Genomic DNA, 19,476 nt, shown 5'->3' with positions numbered 1-19,476 from the left:
GAACCTGACTGAGCCTCACCCCCTCTATCTATAAAATTCCAATCCTGCCTGCTCTATCAAACTCATAAGGCTGTTTTGAGATCGAATGAGGTGACATAAAAACACTCAGCAAACCCTGAATCCTTGAATAAGTATATGGTATTATGATAGGCCAAAATAGCTCATTTCCTATATTCTCTCTAACAGATAAAGTCATGGCCTGTTCCTTTTGTATCCACTTGAAAACTCCCCGTTGTAATGCATTAGGTAGTTGTGGACTGAATGGAGCAAAAAGTTATGCAAAGAGAAAATCTCTAATCCTTATTAACCAGAATTGTACACAAGTTTGCTGTGGGTGGGGAAACCCACTGCTTGCTTAGGCTCAGGCTACCTCTTGACACTTCCCTCCCATACAGGGAGCAGACTTCTCAGAGACCTTGTGGGCTGGCCTTGCCTCAGTCTCCCTCTCCATCTGCTATCCTGTGACATGCATAGTTCCAGAAAATAATTGAATCTCAATAACAGCATAAGAGAGTTTTAGGAGTATAAGAAACATAGCTGTGGTCAATTACAGGGACACTTCTCAGCTTGGCACAAAGTGGAAATGGCTCAATAATCCCCACCAGGCCCTCCCTTGCTTGGACCACAAGCCCTTCTTCCATGTAGAAAATAGTTCTGGGGCAGCTTTTTCCAAACTATGTTCTGAGGAACATTAGGTGAGATGTTAGGTGAGATGTTAACAGGTGAAAAACAGATCTTTATTAAGTATGTCTGGAATATGCAGTGTGGTATACGTTGATGTACTGCAGAATTTCTCAGTGTTTGATGTACCAACTTCACATTCCAAAGAGGAATGGAGCATACAACATTTCCCAAACTCATTTGACCACAGAATCTTTTTCGTTCTCCCCACAAAAGACCTAGACAGGCTAACAGCTCTTATAATACTCTTTGGGAAATACCATTCTAGCTAATTCACCCTGGTTTTAAACATTTCAGGGCTACATCTGGCTAAAATGATCCTTTTAATTTCTAAAGGAGCAGAATCATTTTGCTTACAAGGTCAACTATCATGAAAACCTCAAGGATTCCACTCTTGAGTATTCTGCCCAAAGCAGCTAAGAACCAAATGTCCTTAACTATAACGCTGAGAAAGTCAAAGAAGTTATTCTCATGTTAATGACAAGTACAATCTTTTTGAGGAAATATTTACACTCTTCTAAAACATTAAAAACACAAAGATCTAATTCTAGATCTTAGGACCTAGAATCACAGTTACTTTGAGGAGACAGAGAATTTTATCACATCACTGCAATTAACACTATTAATAATAATAATAACAGGAGAGGGAGAAGGGGGAGAGAGAGAGGAGGAGGCCGCAACAGCAGTATTGGCTGAGAACCCATGTCGTGGGATTGAGATCCTCATACACGCTATGAATTTAGAACCTGTTATCACGTTCACTTTAGGGTTTACATTCATCTGAGGTTTAGACAGATTAACTGACTTTCCAAGGGTCACACAAAGTAGGACAGAATCTCAAATTCTATCTGACCCCTCACCCCATGCTCTTAACAACTACAGAATGCCATCTTATATTTTAGGGATGAAACAAAATTATTTGGAGGTCATACTCTGACTGATAAACAGTCAAATTAAAGGATATTTCTATAAAATCAACTTGATTGATATTTGGTTTCAGATTTCCTTTTGAGCAAACTCCTAAGCCCTAAAGGAGATATTTTGGGTTTGTGTTTCATTTTTAAGAAGAGAAAAATAGGCTGCTATTTACCAATGATTAGTTTCGATATGGGGAGGGTTTTAAAAATCTGCATCTAAGGTGAAGACATTATCTGTAGTTTCTGCCATAACTGCAAAACGCTGATACTCTGAAACTCGTTTCTCAAAGAAATTTGTTTTCCCCTCTAAGGAAATGTTTTCCATAAAATCAAAGGGATTTTCTGCTTGAAAAACCTGAAAAGAAAAGAAATATTGTTAGACATTCTGAAGAAGCAAATTGCATCACATAAGAAGAGCAACAGATAACTTGGGTCTCCCAACACCATGTATCATCACCTGGAGATCACATATTCCCTAGGGTCCTGGAGGCAGCCCAAGACGGATACATTTTAGGATGACTAAGATCGCCTCCTAGCCTCTTAAAGGAACTATACTAGCAACTCTGGTGTTCTCAGAAATTGAAAGGAAAAAAAAAGATTATTTCACAAAATAGAAGATTTAATACCAAACTAAAATGTTTTCACAGCTTGAGAACTCTAAAACACCAAAGATATTATAGGCATTTTCCACAGGTATTATTACTATGTGAAGAGCCAACTCATTAGAAAAGACCCTGAAGCTGGAAAAGATTGAGGGTGGGAGGAGAAGGGGGCGACAGAGAATGAGGTGGTTGAATGGCATGACTGAATCAATGGACATGAGTTTAAGCAAACTTCAAGAGATAATGGAGGACAAGGAAACCTGGCATGCGGCAGTCCACGGGGTCCAAAGCGTTGGACGACTTAGCAACCGAACCACCACCACTAGGCTATCACATCTACGTGATACTACAGAATATTAAGTTATTAACAATGTACTGTGGACCTAAATGTTTCTCAGTTCACAGGAGACGTGTAATCTTCAGATTGCTGTTAAGGAACCATCATCAGGGAAGACAGACTAAATGCTGTCTATTGTAACCCCAAACAGAAAATGGAACACAAGTTGACAAGAAGCTTTTTCACTGCTTCTGAATTCAAGAAGCAGGCTTGGAGATACAGCTTGATGGAAACTGAGACATACTGATGATTCGTGAGGAACAATAAAAGAGAATTTTTAAATTTGGAATATTTAGGCAGTAATTATGAATACCAGAGAAAAGAACATATTCAAATAACCCAATTAGAATGGACAAAGGATCTGAATGGATAAATGATTCTCTAAAGAATACCTACCGAAGGTCAATAAGTATATGAAAAGATGCTCAAAATCATTATCCATTAGGGAGATGCAAATCAAGGCCACAATAGGATACCATTTCACACCACTTCACACTAGGATGGCTGCTGACACTTCCCTGAAGGCTCATATGGTAAGGAATCTGCCTGCAATGCAGGAGACCTGGGTTCAATCCCTGGAGAATCCCCTGGGAAAATCCCCTGGAGAAGGAAATGGCAACCCACTTCAGTATTCTTGCCTGGGAAATCTCATGGACAGAGGAGCCTGGCAGGCTATGATCCATGGGTCGCAAAGAGTTGGACATGACTTAGCATTAAGCACACAGGATGGCTGTAGGTGTGTAATAAAAAAGACAACTTATTGTGGTTATCACTTCCTGATGTATGGAAGTCACATCATTATGCTGTGTACCTTGAACTTAAACAACACTATATGTCAGTTATATCTCAACAAAACCGGAAGGAGAAAAAAGACAGTAAGTGTTAGTGAGGATGTGGAGGAATTGGAACCCTCATATACTGCTGGTGTTAATATAAAATAATGCAGTCTGGTAGTTCCTCTAACGATTAAAGATAGAGTCACTATATGACTCAACAGTTTGTTTTCTAGTTATGTATCCAAGATAAGTGAAAACATATTTTCCCACAAAAACTTACACAAGAATGTTAATAGCAGCATTATTCATAATAGCCAAAAAATGCCACCCAAATGCCACCATCAACCAATAAGTAGATAAACAAAATTAGGTATAATTATACAATGCAATATTATTTGGCCATAACAAGGAAAAAAAGTACTGATACATGCTAACGTGAATAGAACTTTAAAACATTATATTGATTTTGTATATACCATATACCAGTATACAGTATGCACTATATATTGTATGATTCCATTTATATGAAGTGGGAATTACAGAATAGGCAGATCTGAAGAGACAAAAACTAGATTAGTAATGCCTAGGCTATGGTGGCTTATTTTACCCGAACCAGTTGATTTTGCAAAATCCTTAAATGAAACTTAAAATGAAATTCATTAACAGAAGTAGGAGGCTGGTAAATCATAGAACTAATAAGCTCAATAAATTATTTTATAATAATTGTAGGTATCTGTTTACTAGGACCATCTTTAAGTAATTGGATTTAACATGCCGATATGTTTACCCTGAGGTAAATCCCTATGTGTCTGTGTTGTAATTTGAGGCTTAATGCTTTTAAGTAGGAAATCATTATTAGGAGGACGTTAGCTGTCATAATTTGACCCTTTGAAGTCAGTTGTCTTTAAGTTATTTCTGTCATTTTGTTTATCAGAGATAATGTACCTGAATTTTCACGGGTGTCTTTCACATGAGATGGAGGCTGCAGCCACACTACCTGGGTTTGAATCCCGATTCCACCGCTTGCTAGCAATGTGACCTTAGGCAAATCGCTTAACCACTGTCTCAGTTTCCTTATCTGTAAAATGAAGATAATAGCAGTGATCCTTACCACAGATTATTGGAGAAGGAAATGGCACCTCACTCCAGTGTTCTTGCCTAGAGAATCCCATGGTGGCTCAAGGGTAGAGTCTGTCTGCAAGGCAGGAGTCTGGGGTTCGATCCCTGGGTTGGGAAGATCCCCTGAAGGAGGGCATAGCAACCCACTCTAGCACTCTTGCCTAAAGAATCCCGTGGACAGAGTAGCCACACAGGCTGCAGTCCATAGGGTCACACAGAGTCACACACAACTGAAGCAACTAAGCAGCAACAGCAGGGCTATGGGGGGATGGAAGAAACAAAGGTAAGTGACTGATTGCTAACTGGGAATAGAATTTTTTTGTGGAGGGATAAAAATGTTCTCAAATAGATTGTTGTGATAGTTGCACAACCCTGCAAATATACCAAAAACCATTGAATTGTACATTATTAATAGGCATATTGCATGTTCTGTCATTTATATCTTAATAAAGCTATGTGTATTTTTTCCCAAAAAAAGCAGACATGCTGGGTGTGGTTGATGTAGTGGAACTCTGTGAAACTGTGTCAGAAACAGCGTTAAAAGGCAGTAAAAATGTGAGCTTTCACTCATGGCAGGATACAGTGGAAAGTGCACTGGACAGTAGTCATAGGGTCACTAGATTTTAAAACTGAGCATCTTCCAAATCACTCACCGCATGAGCAAAACAGCTAAGGCCAGCCTCAATCAAGTAGCTTGGTTGTGACACACACAAGTACTTGAATATTTATTGACTAACCCAAAACTAAGTTGAAAACAGCATTAATGTGGCTTCTGTTTGGAATTCTGTATAAGTGACAACCATTTGCTAATTTAAATAACCTCTTATTTTACCAAAGTGTGTTGGTCCCTCAGTCGTGTGCAGCTCTTTGCGACCCCATGGACTGTAGCCCGCCAGGCTTCTCTGTCCATGGAATTCTCAGGCCAGAATACTGGAGTGGGTTGCCCTTCCCTTCGCCAGGGGATCTTCCCAACCCAGGGACTGAACCCAGGTATCCCACATTACAGGCATATTCTTTACTGTCTGAGCCACCAGGGAAACCCAAAAATTATCATTATAAAAATAATTTCTTTTCTAGCTCCTTGAGTTCAAAGTTTTTTAGCTCATGCATTTAAATTTGTCTCACTTTCTTAATATATGCCTTGAAGGATACAAATTTTCCTCTGGGGATCTGTTTGGTTGCATCTACAAATTGTGATATACAGTAATCTTATTGTCATTTAGTTTATGTTTTCATTTTTAATCTCATTTTAAAGGACACAGTTTTGACTTCTAAGTAGATGGAACTTTCTGGTAATCCTTTATTATTCAATTCTAATTTTATTGCACTAAAATCTAAGAGTCAATATAATTTCTGCTTTTTGGAATTTACTGAGATAGTTTGAAGGCCTGTGGAGACTGAGGTTTTGTACTGTGTCCAGATTTTCTTAGGAGGCATGTTTTGTATACCTACAATTAGCAAACTTTCCAAGAAAAACTAGACCCACAGGTCTGTAATTTTCCAATAAGTAGAAGGAGGATGTGTGGGTGTAAACATATGGTGGTGGGTTAAAAGATAGTGAGTTCATTTTAAGGCTTTAAGTAAGCGAATTAATTTTATTATGATAAACATGTAACTTAGAAAGAGAAACAATTTCTTTTAACACACAATTTATAAATTTCAGAGGTCATATCTTTATCTCATTAATGATCAGCGAAAGAGAAGATCTTGCAACTAAAACAATATAAATAGTGATATTTTACAATTTATAGTTACCAAAAACCTTTGTCCCATCTGATTCTCATCACAATATCTCTGTAGTTACCAGAAAATAAGTGCATTATCAAGAGAGTTAATGATTACCCACAAGCATCATGGATTTTATAAGGCTTCTCAATAACTTAAACTTCTATTCCCATGAGAAATCAGAACCTAACATTTCCAATTAACAGTATAATATTAATACACAGGAAACCGTGATGGGTGTCACACTTATGATGAATACCACGTGGCCACCGGGTGCTCATTCCCTGCATGTGTGACACTATTCTAAGTGCTCTAGGTGTGCCGGCTCATCAGCAGGCGTTTGCGGTGCGTGTGCGCTCAGTCGTGCCCGACTCTCTGTGACCCCGTGGACGGCAGCCCACCAGGCTCCTCTGTCCACGGGATTCTCCAGGCAAGAACACTGGAGTGAGGTGCCATTTCCTTCTCCAATAATCTGTGGTAAGGATCACTGCTATTATCTTCATTTTACAGATAAGGAAACTGAGACAGTGGTTAAGCGATTTGCCTAAGGTCACATTGCTAGCAAGCGGTGGAATCGGGATTCAAACCCAGGTAGTGTGGCTGCAGCCTCCATCTCATGTGAAAGACACCCGTGAAAATTCAGGTACATTATCTCTGATAAACAAAATGACAGAAATAACTTAAAGACAACTGACTTCAAAGGGTCAAATTATGACAGCTAACGTCCTCCTAATAATGATTTCCTACTTAAAAGCATTAAGCCTCAAATTACAACACAGACACATAGGGATTTACCTCAGGGTAAACATATCGGCATGTTAAATCCAATTACTTAAAGATGGTCCTAGTAAACAGATACCTACAATTATTATAAAATAATTTATTGAGCTTATTAGTTCTATGATTTACCAGCCTCCTACTTCTGTTAATGAATTTCATTTTAAGTTTCATTTAAGGATTTTGCAAAATCAACTGGTTCGGGTAAAACAGCCTTTCATGGACAATTTACAAAACAGACTAGTTTGGGGAAGAATGGATACATGTATATGTATGGCTGAGTCCCTTTGCTGTTCACCTGAAACTATCACAATATTGTTAATTGGCTATACTCCAACACAAATTAAAAAGTTTAACGTTAAAAAAAAATAGACTAGTGTGTTACAAACGCTTTCAGTGAAATATAGTATGTATTTTAGAGTCCTTACCTGACTATAACATTTTAGCTAGTAGTAATATATTTGAAACACCTTACCTTTGAGAATCCAAGTTCTGTAAGCAGTCTGTCAGCTACAAACTCAATATACTGTTTCATCAGAACGCAATTCATTCCAATGAGGCCAACTGGCAAGGCTTCTGTTAAAAACTCCTGAGACATAAATAAAAACAGAATAAAGTACAAAGAAAGAACAATAAACAGTATATATTTTCCAAAGAAAAAGAGGGTTTTAGCTTTCTTAATCTTCTAAATCACTGATCTTGTTTGAGGAAAGTACACTAGCATTAATTCTTGCAACATGGCAAACAATGCCCATTTGCTTAAAAGGTTTGGGGTGCTGCTATTCACTCTATTTCACATTCTCAAGTAGCCAAAGTAAACTGAAACTAACTACTACATTACTGGTATTTTTAAAGTAGTACTTGTAGGACCCAAATACATATGCTTTCTCAATAGAAAGAAAGGAGATATTTTGTTGTGAAATATCTAGAAAAAGATTCACCTAAGATGATTGCTGTGGTGAACATGACTTAAAAGGGAGCTGGGAAAGAAAAAACAATTAACAGAGAAAATGAGAAAGTATTAGAAATGGATCTGAGCATTGGGAGATAAACTGAACTCCACTGCATTGAATGACAGCGAAGTGAAAGTCGCTCAGTTGTGTCCGACTCTTTGCAACCCCACAGACTATAGCCTGCCAGGCTCTTCTGTCCATGGAATCCTCCAGGCAAGAACACTGCAGTGGATTGCCATTCCCTTCTCCCAGGGATCTTCCCAACCCAGGAACTGAATCCAGGTCTCCTGCATTGTAGGCAGATTCTTAATGACAGTGGTGAAGTGTTAATAGAGGAAAAATAAACATATTAACCATTTGGATTTAGTTCTAAAAGTTATACAAGATACCAAAATCTGGGATTTCCCTGGTGGTCCAGTGGTTAAGAATCTGCCTTGCAATTCAGGGGTTGCAAGTCTGATCCCTGGTCGGGGAAGTAAGATCCCATATGCCTTAGAGCTACTGAGCTCTTGTGCACATGCTGCACCTAAGACCCAACGCAGCCAAACCAATAAATAAAAAACAGATAAATTTTTAAAAAATACCAAAATCCATTTTATGACTTTTCTCTCTTCAAATATGAAAACTTTTTTTAAGTGTAAAAACTTACTTATTTTTCAACTAGCTCTTTCAAATGATAAAAATACATTCTAAGTGAAGCATCTGTGTCTTTCTATTTAGAGATCTTTACATGCCCATAAATCACATTTTACTATTCACTAATTCATTTATTTCTTCATTCTATGAACATAGGATGCATGCTTAAAGCTAGATATCTTGCTAGTTTTTTAAGAATACAACCAACAAGGACCTACTGTATAGGAAAGGAAACTCTGTTCAGTGTTACGTGCAGCCTGGATGAGAGGGGAGTAATAGGGGAGAATGGATACATGTACATGTATAGCTGAGTCACTTTGCTGTATACCCAAAGCTACCACAACATTGTTAAGCAGCTATGCTCCAATTTAAAATAAAAAGTTAAAAAAAAAAAAAAGGAATTCAAAACAAGAAACCATCACTGCCCTCTAGTAGCTAAAAATCTAAAAATCTAAAGCTAAGATAATTAGAATAGTTGGGTATGGCACGAAATTTGATATATAACTGAAATTTTAAAATAATCCTGAAACAAATTTTAGTATACATAAAATCTTAATATATAATAAAGACTGGCTTATAAGCCAAATTTTAACTTGACATAATAATTGTAATACATCATCTATTGGTGCTGCCAGGTTGACCATATAATATTTCTGATATCTATTTTGACCTACAAAATGGCCATTTCATGAGTCAATCTAAAGCAGTCAAACATCAAAGAGAGATGTGCTACTTATATAAGCATCCCTGCTTACCTGCTCAATTTCAACGGCATTAACAATGATCTCTCTAACCCTTTCTTCTGAAGGCTTATTTACCAAGTATTGAAACATCAGGCAAGCAAAGTCGCAGTGTAGCCCCTAAAACAGAAGAAAAATACCACTGTCAAAGAACGTTTTATCAGTTATTTTCACACAGTAATATATCAGGCTTTATATAAGCTAGGAATGCAACACTGAACTTCTGGAAGATGGAAGAAGGATTAACAGGGCCAGGATCTTCTTTTCCCCAAATCTCATTAAAATGCCAATCATAATAACCTATAATGAAAAATTTTCAAGGCCAGCGAATCTCAGTTAATTAATGTGAAAGAAGAATTAGTGAACAACAACAAAACCAACAAATCTGAAATCAAAAGCATTTTGGAAAGGAAACCAAAGTAAGAAAAACCAAAAATAAAATTAATTTATTTTTAACTTTTTAAAAATTAAGACAGATTGAAAAACTCAGATTTCAAAAACACAACAGTTATATTAAACAAGAATGGTTCAAGATAAAAATAAATTCAGTGCGAGGAAAATGGAAACTGAAGAATTAAGGATACCATCTGAAGCTGTGTAAAGCAGAAATGACATTGCAGCAAACTCAAAGACAGAAGTAAACAAATTTGTGAAATACCTTGAGAATAGAATTGTTGTGCAAATACATGAAACGTTATAGAATCTTAAATAATTGGAAAACAGTGCAAGGAGACTCAGCCTACAATAACTGGAATTTCAAAACACAGAACAGATGGTATAAAGCTGAAAACAACTGAAAAATTTTTCAAAAAGTCAAAACAAAAAAGAGAAGGTGGTCAGAGACATAGAAGGATGATGGAGTTCTAAACAAAATTAACAATTAGATACTGACAACAAGGCAGAGTCAATTAACATTTCTAAACTACACAGAAAGAGAAATAATTTTGTAAGCCAACAAGGGAGGAGAGGAAGGAATACGCACTTTAGAGGATTAAACATCACAGGTGTTTACCCTTTTCTAAAAGACTCAACAAAAAACCAAAGACAATTGAAAGATGAGGCTCAAATCAAAGGCTGTATTCCAAGGATTATTTTCCTAGTTAAACTGTCATTCCCAGCAGAAATCATTAAAAAAAAAAAAAAAAAGAAAAAGCCTCTTTAAATAACTAATTTTAGAAAATTTACTAGTAAAACATACCCCTCCCACTTGACTCAAGAGGATATTTCAAATGACCAAAGGCAGAATTTCAGATATACTGCTGATAGGTGATAATGTAAATATCGATTAGAACCAATAGCTAGCTACCAATTACAGAGACGAGTATGAAAAAGGAAGGCACTTGTAATTGTTAAATCAATAAAAGAATAAAATTAATTTTGAGGTTTAAAGCGACTCCAATCAAAATCCCAGTGGGACTGTTTTTAAGTTAAAACATTAATCTGCAAGACTAAATGAGCAGAATCTTTCAGGAATACTTTAAAAGTTTTGAGATTTAGCCTACTAATTATTAAAACATAAAAGACTATAATAATGAAAATAGTTCGTTACAGCATGAAATTTGTCACACAGGTTAAAGGAAAAGCCTTGAAACAGGTTTTAGTATACTTGAATCCTTAATATATAATAAAGAAGATATCAGAAGTCAATGGAGAAGGAAGGATTACTTAAGGAGAATTGGAAGAACTTCCCAATTGTGGTAGAAAAGACATATTCATATATTGTTAGGTGGTGCTACAAATTGTTATTGTATTTCTGGAAAGAAATCTACAAGTAAGAATGATGGCCTTTAAAATGTTATTGTTTAGTCACCTAGTCATGTCTGACTCTTTGCAATCCCATGGACTGCAGCAGGCCAGGCCTTCCTGTCCCTCACCATCTCCTGGAGTTTGCCCAAGTTCCCGTCCATTGCATTGGTGATACCATCCAGCCATCTCAGCCTCTGTCGCCCTCTTCTCCTTCTAACTTCAATCTTTCCCAGCATCAGGGTCTTTTCCATTGAGTTAGCTCTTTGCATCAGTTGGCCCAAGTATTGGAGCTTCAGCTTCAGCATCAGTCCTTTCAAAGAGTATTCAGGATTGATTTCCTTTAGGATGGACTGGTTTGATCTTGCTGTTCAAGGAACTCTCAAGAGTCTTCTCCAGCACCGCAGTTCGAAAGCATAAATTCTTCGGCACTCAGCCGAGGGGTTGGGGGCAGGAGGAGAAGGGGACGACAGATGAGATGGCTGGATGGTATCACCGACTTGATGCACATGAGTTTGGGTGAACTCCGGGAGCTGGTGATGTACAGGAAGGCCTGGTGTGCTGCAATTCATGGGGTCGCAAGGAGTCGGACACGACTGAGCGACCGAACTGAACTGAAACGTAGAAATGCAGAAAATAGTCTAGAAGGAAACATCAATACAATATGAAAGGTGTTTTGAGACTGAATGATTTTATTATTTTAATTCTCTGTAATAATCATACATGACATTAATTAAAATAACTAGAAATTTAAAGACATGAAACAAAATGTAATTACACAAAGCATTTTGTGGCACTTGAAAAGTACTTTCATATATACTATTTCATCGCATTTTAACAAAACCCTGTTAAGATGTATAGTTGAAGAAACTGAGGCTCAGAGAAATTAAATAACTTGACAAGGTCAATATGGAAATAAGCTAAGAAGCCAGGATAAGTCAATCAATGTGAGCAGAATGGCTGTAACCGTCTAAACCCTGAGAAAAGAAGATCAATGACAAGGTTTCTGGACTTGAGCTTAGAGAGACAAGTACAATATACGTTATGGAACCTAAAATAGGGACAAGTTCAGGTTTCAAAGGTATATGCAAAAGAAAGAGTGGTCAGTTTTCCTTAATTGGGTCAGGAAAGTTTTAAGTGGCAACTTGTGAGAAGGCAATCAAGAGCTGGAAAAAAGGAGGTGTAGTAAAGATGGAAAGAGTGTTGCAGACAGAGAGAGACAAGATTTAGTTACTGACTGAATGTGGCTAAAAAAATAAAGAAGCAATCTAAAATGACTCCCAGATTTCAAATTTGGATGATTGGATAGAAGATAGCTTTGCTCAATGACATAGAGAAAACAGGAAGAACATAATTTGGGAGAAAATGATGAGTTTGATTTCCTGAAATACTAGGCTTGAGATATCTGTGGAGCCTTCCAGGAGAAAATATCTAAACATGCACGTGAATATACGGGTTTGGAGCTCAGGAAAGAATAACTGGGCTAAAGATAAAGTTGTAGTTTTTATAAGCACCTAAGTGGCAGATGATTCCACGGGAATAAATAAGATCAACCAGGAGGCCATGTAGAGGGAAGGAAAGAGGCTAAGGTGGGAACTCAGGAGTACTTTGATGCATAAAGATGCACAGAGGTTGAGAAGAAACACTAAGAGAGATAGGAGGAAAACACAGACTTAAAACCCAAGGAAGAAATGACTTCTTCTTATTTCAATTACCAGGATATCTGTGTCACCATAAGCATTTTCAAGGGAAAGAAAACTGAATGAACACCAGCTAGGAATACAAATAGAACTAGAAGAAGACTTTACTCCTTACTTCATCTCTGCTGATGAGCTCATTGGAAAAAGTGAGTCCAGGCATGAGTCCTCTTTTCTTTAGCCAGAATATAGCAGCAAAAGATCCCGAGAAGAAAATTCCTTCTACAGCAGCAAAGGCCACCACCCTTTCCCCTAGGGGAGAAAAAAATAGCTTCACTTTCTGAAATATTAATATATACTGCAGACATGTTCAAGCTTACCTATGGATAATATATGTTTTTACATATATATTTTTTTAACAACCATATCATAACTGTTTTGCCAAAAATAAAATCAACAAGACAGCCAAGTCTTCGATGGAAGAAATTTGCTACTTCAACCTACTAGAGCAGAAAAGCACCTCTACTTCAGGTGCTTTGTTCAACACTGGACTCCTGCAGGTCTTGAAATCTGGAGAGCCTTCCACACTCAAAAAAAAAAAAAAAAGAGATTTATCTGTGCCACACATGCCTATGGGTATGGGTGCAGGTAGATGTTTTGAATGCAGTATGTATATACAGGTATGTTTGCATACTATGCTCGGTTGACCCCTTTGAAAACAAAAATAGCTCTTTAGACTAGTGAGCTGCTTGTTTTAGCATGGAGCTTTATCATTTATTTACATAGATTACTGTATTTCCATCTTACTGTTAATAAGAATGGATAGTTAAAATGGAGACATTTTTAATCAACATAAATGTGATATCACATGAACATTTATTTGTAAGGGAACAAGACTATAATTTTATACATCTGTGATGAAGAGGAACATTGTCATTTTAACTATTCTATGCATTCACATGAATGCTGCTGCTGCTGCTAAGCCACTTCAGTCGTGTCCGATTTTGTGAGACCCCATAGATGGCAGCCCACCAGGCTTCCCTGTCCCTGGGATTCTCCAAGCAAGAATACTGGAGTGGGTGGCCATTGCCTTCTCCAACGCATGAAAGTGAAAAGTGAAAGCGAAGCTGCTCAGTCGTGTCCGATTCCTAGCAATCCCATGGTCTCCAGCCTACCAGGCTCCTCCATCCATGGGATTTTCCAGGCAAGAGTACTGGAGTGGGTTACCACTGCCTTCTCCACACATGAATGCTACAGAATGAAAATCATAACAGAAATAATTACAGAAGGCTATTCTTTTTGGAGAGGATTATAGGATGATAAGGGGTGAAGTGAAGTGAAGTCGCTCAGTCGTGTCCGACGCAAAGAGTCAGACACGACTGAGCGACTTCACTTCACTTCACCCCTTATCATCCTATAATCCTCTCCAAAAAGAATAGCCTTCTTTTCTTTTCTTTTTTTTACAAATTTTCAAGAATAGATGTGAACCACAAAGAGACTTTCAAAATGCTTCTTATAAAAGCTATGATGAATTGCAAAGGCATCATGATTTGTCTTAGAGATAGGGAAGCATGTATTTTTAATATACAGCTAACCTCTATGATGCAATGCATTAAGATTGTAGAACTTACACTTTTTTGATGTTTGAACGTAATTTCATTACATATATTAAAGTTTAATCTGTATATTTAATGTTTTAAAGTTCTTTAAAGATATTTTTAAAGTAAGCAGCATATGACACTTTTTAAAAAACTAAGCAGATTGCCATAGGATGATTGCTGCCCTCCTGTATTTTCTCTCTTTCTAGGTTACTTCTCTGGTAGTGTCATGAAAACATGCTTCCTGCGAGGCACACCATAATTGTCCATCATTTCCTAGACACACTAATCTCTTCACTGCATATTGAACACTTATGTTTCCCTTTGTTTTTCTCTAAAGCCAGTTTCTCACCATGTGCCTCTCAATCAATTTTGAAATAATTCAGTTCAGTTCAGCTGCTCAGTCGTGTCCGACTCTTTGCAACCCCATGGATTGCAGCACGCCAGGCCTCCCTGTCCATCACCAACTCCCAGAGCTTACTCAAACTCATGTCCATCGAGTCGGTGATGCCATTCAGCCATCTCATCCTCTGTTGTCCACTTCTCCTCCTACCCCCAATCCCTCCCAGCATCAGAGTCTTTTCCAATGAGTCAGCTCTTCACATGAGATAATTAGCTGGGTATAAAATGCAGATAACTCTCTGGTGAGAACCAGGAATCTGCAGAATTTTTCCAAAATTCTCCAGATGATTTTTATGCACATTGAAAACCACTGCTTTTCTCATTATCAAAATGAACTCAAGGCAATGCCACATATGTGTTTCTTCCCTGATATACTACTTACTTGTCCACATCTTACACTGAATTGCTGATTCTCAATGTGTTAGCCAGGAATCCCTGGAGATCCACAGACCAGAAGGTCTGTGAGGTGAAAACAATTTTCATAGTGATACTAAGGCATTATTTATCATTATTACCATCATTCTCTCATTAATATAGAGTGATGTTTTTCCAGAGGCTACATGACATATCACAACAATCTGAAAAACCTGGTAAAATACTCCTCCCTTTTGTAACTACATATCTGAAGAAGGCTAGATTTTCTTCATATACTTCAACCAAAACAACAGTCTGCAACAAATTGAATGCAGAAGCAGATATAATCCAGCCATCCTCCTATAAAGCAGACAAAAAGATTTGCAAAAATAAAAAACTAGGTTATTCTCACTGATTTTTTTTTAAATACAGTGTTTCTTTGCATAAATATACATTATTTATTTTAAAATATAATGGATTGTTACTGTTAATTTAATATCCATTAATTAGTAAATATTTTGAAAGTTTCTTGGTTTTAATTTCTAATATGTAAATGTCTGCAGGCTACTATGCTCCTCCGTCCATGGGATTTTCCAGGCAAGAGTACTGGAGTGGGGTGCCATTGCCTTCTCTGCCATAGATACAACCATATAAATAAAATCACTTTGGAGCCCTCAATAATTTTTAAGAGTGCAAAGGAGTACAAACTGAAAATTTTGAGATCTCCTTCTACACATAATGAATAAAACCAGAAAGTAAAGACAATCAATTGTGAAACAGATAAGAATAAGAAAGGTACTTAGGGCTACTTATATTAAATATCTGAATATTTTAATTAAATGTAATAAGTGTTTATTGAGCAACTACTGTATATGAGACAATGTTAATTCTTTCCTTAAAAAAATGTTATTGGATCTCAATTCATCCCACAAGGTGTCTGCATTTAACTTATTTGAAAAGTAAGCCTGTTACTGCAAACTGTTCTTGCCTTAATTGAGTGCACTAATCTATATATTTGTTTCTGAAAAATATTGGGACTCTGACTTGCTTTATTTTAGGGAAAAAAATAAACATTACTCAAAGCATATAGTCTTGCTCTAATATTCTTGTCCGAGTCTATGACTGATTCTTTGATTCTTCTTTTTTTTAATTAATTTATTTTAATTGGAGAATAATTACTTTACAATATTGTGATGGTTTTTGCCATACATCCACATGAATTGGCCACAGGTATACATGTGTCCTTCCCACCTCTCTCTCCACCCTATCTGTCTGGGTTGTCCCAGATATTCATCTTTACCTGAAATTACGCACTGACCTTTTAATCTTTCAACTTTTAATTTAATAAACAGAATATATAACAGATTTAGATTATTTTTTCACCAGCTTCCAATTAATTCTTAGGAATAGTGATATTACACCATGTAAAATAGTATTGTATAACCTAAGCAAATTTGATCAAATATAAATTAAAGTTACATACCAAAAGTAGATTTTCTATCTGCGATCCATCGCAAGGCCCAATCTGCTTTTTTCTTAACATATGGCATTGTTTCAATTGCATTAAATAAAAATTCTCTGTAAAAACAGAAGAATTAATGGCAAAGTTATTCACTTGGGTTTTTTGTTTGTTTTCATTTTTGGCTGCACCACGAGACTTGTAGGATCTTAGTTCCCCAACCAGGGATCACAACCTGAGCCCTGAAACGGCAATGAAAGTTCCAAGTCTTAACCACTGGACCACCAGGAAATTCCCAATTCACTTGTTTTTAATCATACTATATTTGATTCTGTGCAATTTATGGTATGCATAGAATCTGGAGTTTCTCTGTATTTTGGCAAGTCCATAAACTATAGAAGTCAAAATAAAACTCAAATTAGTGGTTTGAATCTGGTCTGATACAAAACTGACTAAATTAGAATATTTAATTTCTAAACAAAATGTGCTGATGAACAGTTTTTTAAGTTATAATTTCCAAAGATTTATTGTTCCTATGCAAGTTTTTTAACCCAACACATTACTGAGTAATAGAAAATAGTGTATTCCTAAACTTCCATATTTGAATAATCTTTCCCTATATTTAGTTTCCTAACATCAACATAACCAAGTGATAGATAGAGCTTTGTAAATAAAATCTCAGCAGTAATACCTTTTCTTGGGATCTCTGATGTAAGTGTCTATTAGCAAACTGTACATCTCTGAGTGAACATTCTCAATGAGAATTTGAAAGCCATAGAAACAGCGAGCCTCTGGAACCTGTACTTCCTGACTAAAGCGCTCCACCTAAAAAAACAAGGGAAATAAATATATCCGATTCTACGGGCTCTCATTAAACACTGTAAATCAGAACCTGAACAGTAGAATTATCACATAAGAATCACCTGTGATGCCACAAACAGGTCAGAAAGACCTTATGAATTATTCTAAGTGGTACTGTTTAATCCATCAACCCTCCACAATTAGTTGCATACTGTATTCTTAAGCAATTAAATAAATTGACCTGTAAGTTGGAAATACTACCTATAAAGCCAAATAAATTTTAGAACATCTACCAAAAACAATTATTTTGCTTTGTAGAATTGACCTTAAGTAGATCTACTGAAGCCCCTACCAGTTGATAACGAAAGTTTGCATCTTCCCATTCTTTTTAGTAAGAAAGCATGCCTTATAACCAATCATAATACAGTGGGAGCCAGACCCAGTGTTCTATTAAAGAGCTCTGGAAAGGTTATTAAGGGGCAGATTCTTTATTGGGATTACTATCTAAGACTAAACACAAACTCATGCTTATGCCTTGTAACCAGTCATTATTGGTACAATATGCTTGGTTTCATGATATTTGTGGGAGGTGGGGTCAAATACAAATGAAAACTTGCCTTTGACACTTCATCAGAAAAAATTTTTCAAGAGTTAAGCTTCATTTGGTTAATTTCTTAGACATTTTTCAGGTTCAGTCTGATTATCTTACTGCCATCACTGTCATTTAACTGCTGAATGAGAACAAAAGTAGAAACCAAAATCTCACCAAATTTTCATTCACAATTCCATCACTGGCTGCAAAAAAGGCTAAGATGTGAGAGATAAAATACTTCTCTTCCGATTTAAGCTTGTTCCAGTGAGGAAGATCCTTTGATAAATCAACCTGAAATAAAAAGATTTTCAAAAAATTTAACTTAAATTATTCTTAAAGTATAGAAAACTGACTTCTGTCCCAACGTTAAGTGGGACATCTTTGCAGCAAAATGTGAAAAATGAAAAGTTATCACTCTTGCTATTGACTATTTGTGCCCGCTCAAAATCCATATTGAAACTTAATCCTCAATGTGATGATATCTGGAGGTGGAGCCTTTCAGAAGTGATTTGTTGTTGCTGTGTAGTCACTAAGTCATGTCCAATTCTTTGTGACCCCATGGACTGCAGCCCACCAAGCTCCTCTGTTCATGGTATTTTCCAGGCAAGAATATTGGAGTGGGTTGCCATTTTGTTCCCCAGGGGATCTTCCTGACCCAGGGATCGAACCCACATCTCCTGCATTGGCAAACAGATTCTTTACTGCTAAACCACCAGGAAACCCTGGGAAGTGATTAGATCACCCTCATGAATGGAATAGTGCCCTGATATAAGAGACCTCAGAGAACTCCTTTGCCCCTTCTGCCATGAGTGGACATAGTAAGAAGACATGAACCAGGCAGCAAGCCCTCATCAGATATCAAAACTGTAGGCACCTTGATCTTAGAATCTCCAGCCTCCAGAACTGTAAGAAATAAATTTCTGCTGTTTGCAAGCCATCTACTTTATGATATTATTATATCACATCAGCTCAAACTAACACAGTTACAAAGGAACACAACAAAATCAAAACATTATGAATAATTCTATCTTTTAGCTAATTGAGAAGCTGGCCAGGATGTCCTTTCAAAACATTAACCTAATCTATTCTAACCACATAAAAGAAATGGCAACTATGTGATGGGATGCAGGTGTTAACTAACACTATGGTGGTAATCATTTTGCAATACATAAGTGTATTAAAGCAATATGTTGTATACTTTATAACTACACAATGTTATATGTCAATTATAGCAATAAAGTTGGGAGAAAAACTGCAATCTAGAAGAAATGAAGGAAGGGGCAAAATGGAAAGAGAGGCTAGAAACTGGTCAAGAAGGAACTGAGGTGAATATACTAATGATTTTCAGCAACTAGGGCTTTAACATTTTATACAATATTTACCAACGTGTTAGACAGATAACTAGACACCTGTTAAGCAGTTGTACTTGCTACTTTACTGCTAGTTAATCTACTTTTATACCCAGAAGTAATGTCAGACAGGTAATAATCTGGGTTTTAAAACAATTTATAGGTACAGCTTTCTCTGGGAATAGAAATATTTTGGAAAATGTTTATTGGAACTAGTCCTTGGAATTAACAGTAAAGTACTCTAGAGTTTGGTAGAATCTACAATTTTAAAATTGTCT

At 36.7% G+C, this 19,476-nt stretch overlaps 1 protein-coding gene across 1 annotated transcript in view; it reads right to left on the bottom strand.

Moving 5' to 3' along the window:
• Nucleotides 1-1,707: 1,707 nt before the first annotated feature.
• Nucleotides 1,708-19,476, bottom strand: part of RRM2B (ribonucleotide reductase regulatory TP53 inducible subunit M2B) — a 30,538-nt gene continuing 12,769 nt past the window's right edge. Inside the window, exons 3-9 of the mRNA XM_052651826.1 lie at nucleotides 18,024-18,140; nucleotides 17,148-17,281; nucleotides 16,481-16,575; nucleotides 12,822-12,955; nucleotides 9,279-9,383; nucleotides 7,410-7,523; nucleotides 1,708-1,953 (exon numbers count right to left, since the gene is read on the bottom strand). Of these exons, the coding sequence (XP_052507786.1) occupies nucleotides 1,801-1,953; nucleotides 7,410-7,523; nucleotides 9,279-9,383; nucleotides 12,822-12,955; nucleotides 16,481-16,575; nucleotides 17,148-17,281; nucleotides 18,024-18,140 (852 nt within the window). The 3' untranslated portion in view covers nucleotides 1,708-1,800. The remainder of the gene's footprint in view (nucleotides 1,954-7,409; nucleotides 7,524-9,278; nucleotides 9,384-12,821; nucleotides 12,956-16,480; nucleotides 16,576-17,147; nucleotides 17,282-18,023; nucleotides 18,141-19,476) is intronic.

The sequence above is a fragment of the Budorcas taxicolor genome, chromosome 14, assembly GCF_023091745.1.
Source record: "Budorcas taxicolor isolate Tak-1 chromosome 14, Takin1.1, whole genome shotgun sequence".
Taxonomy (NCBI): domain Eukaryota; kingdom Metazoa; phylum Chordata; class Mammalia; order Artiodactyla; family Bovidae; genus Budorcas; species Budorcas taxicolor.
Note: the sequence above shows the minus strand (reverse complement) of the source record. Positions and strands in the feature narration are given on the sequence as shown.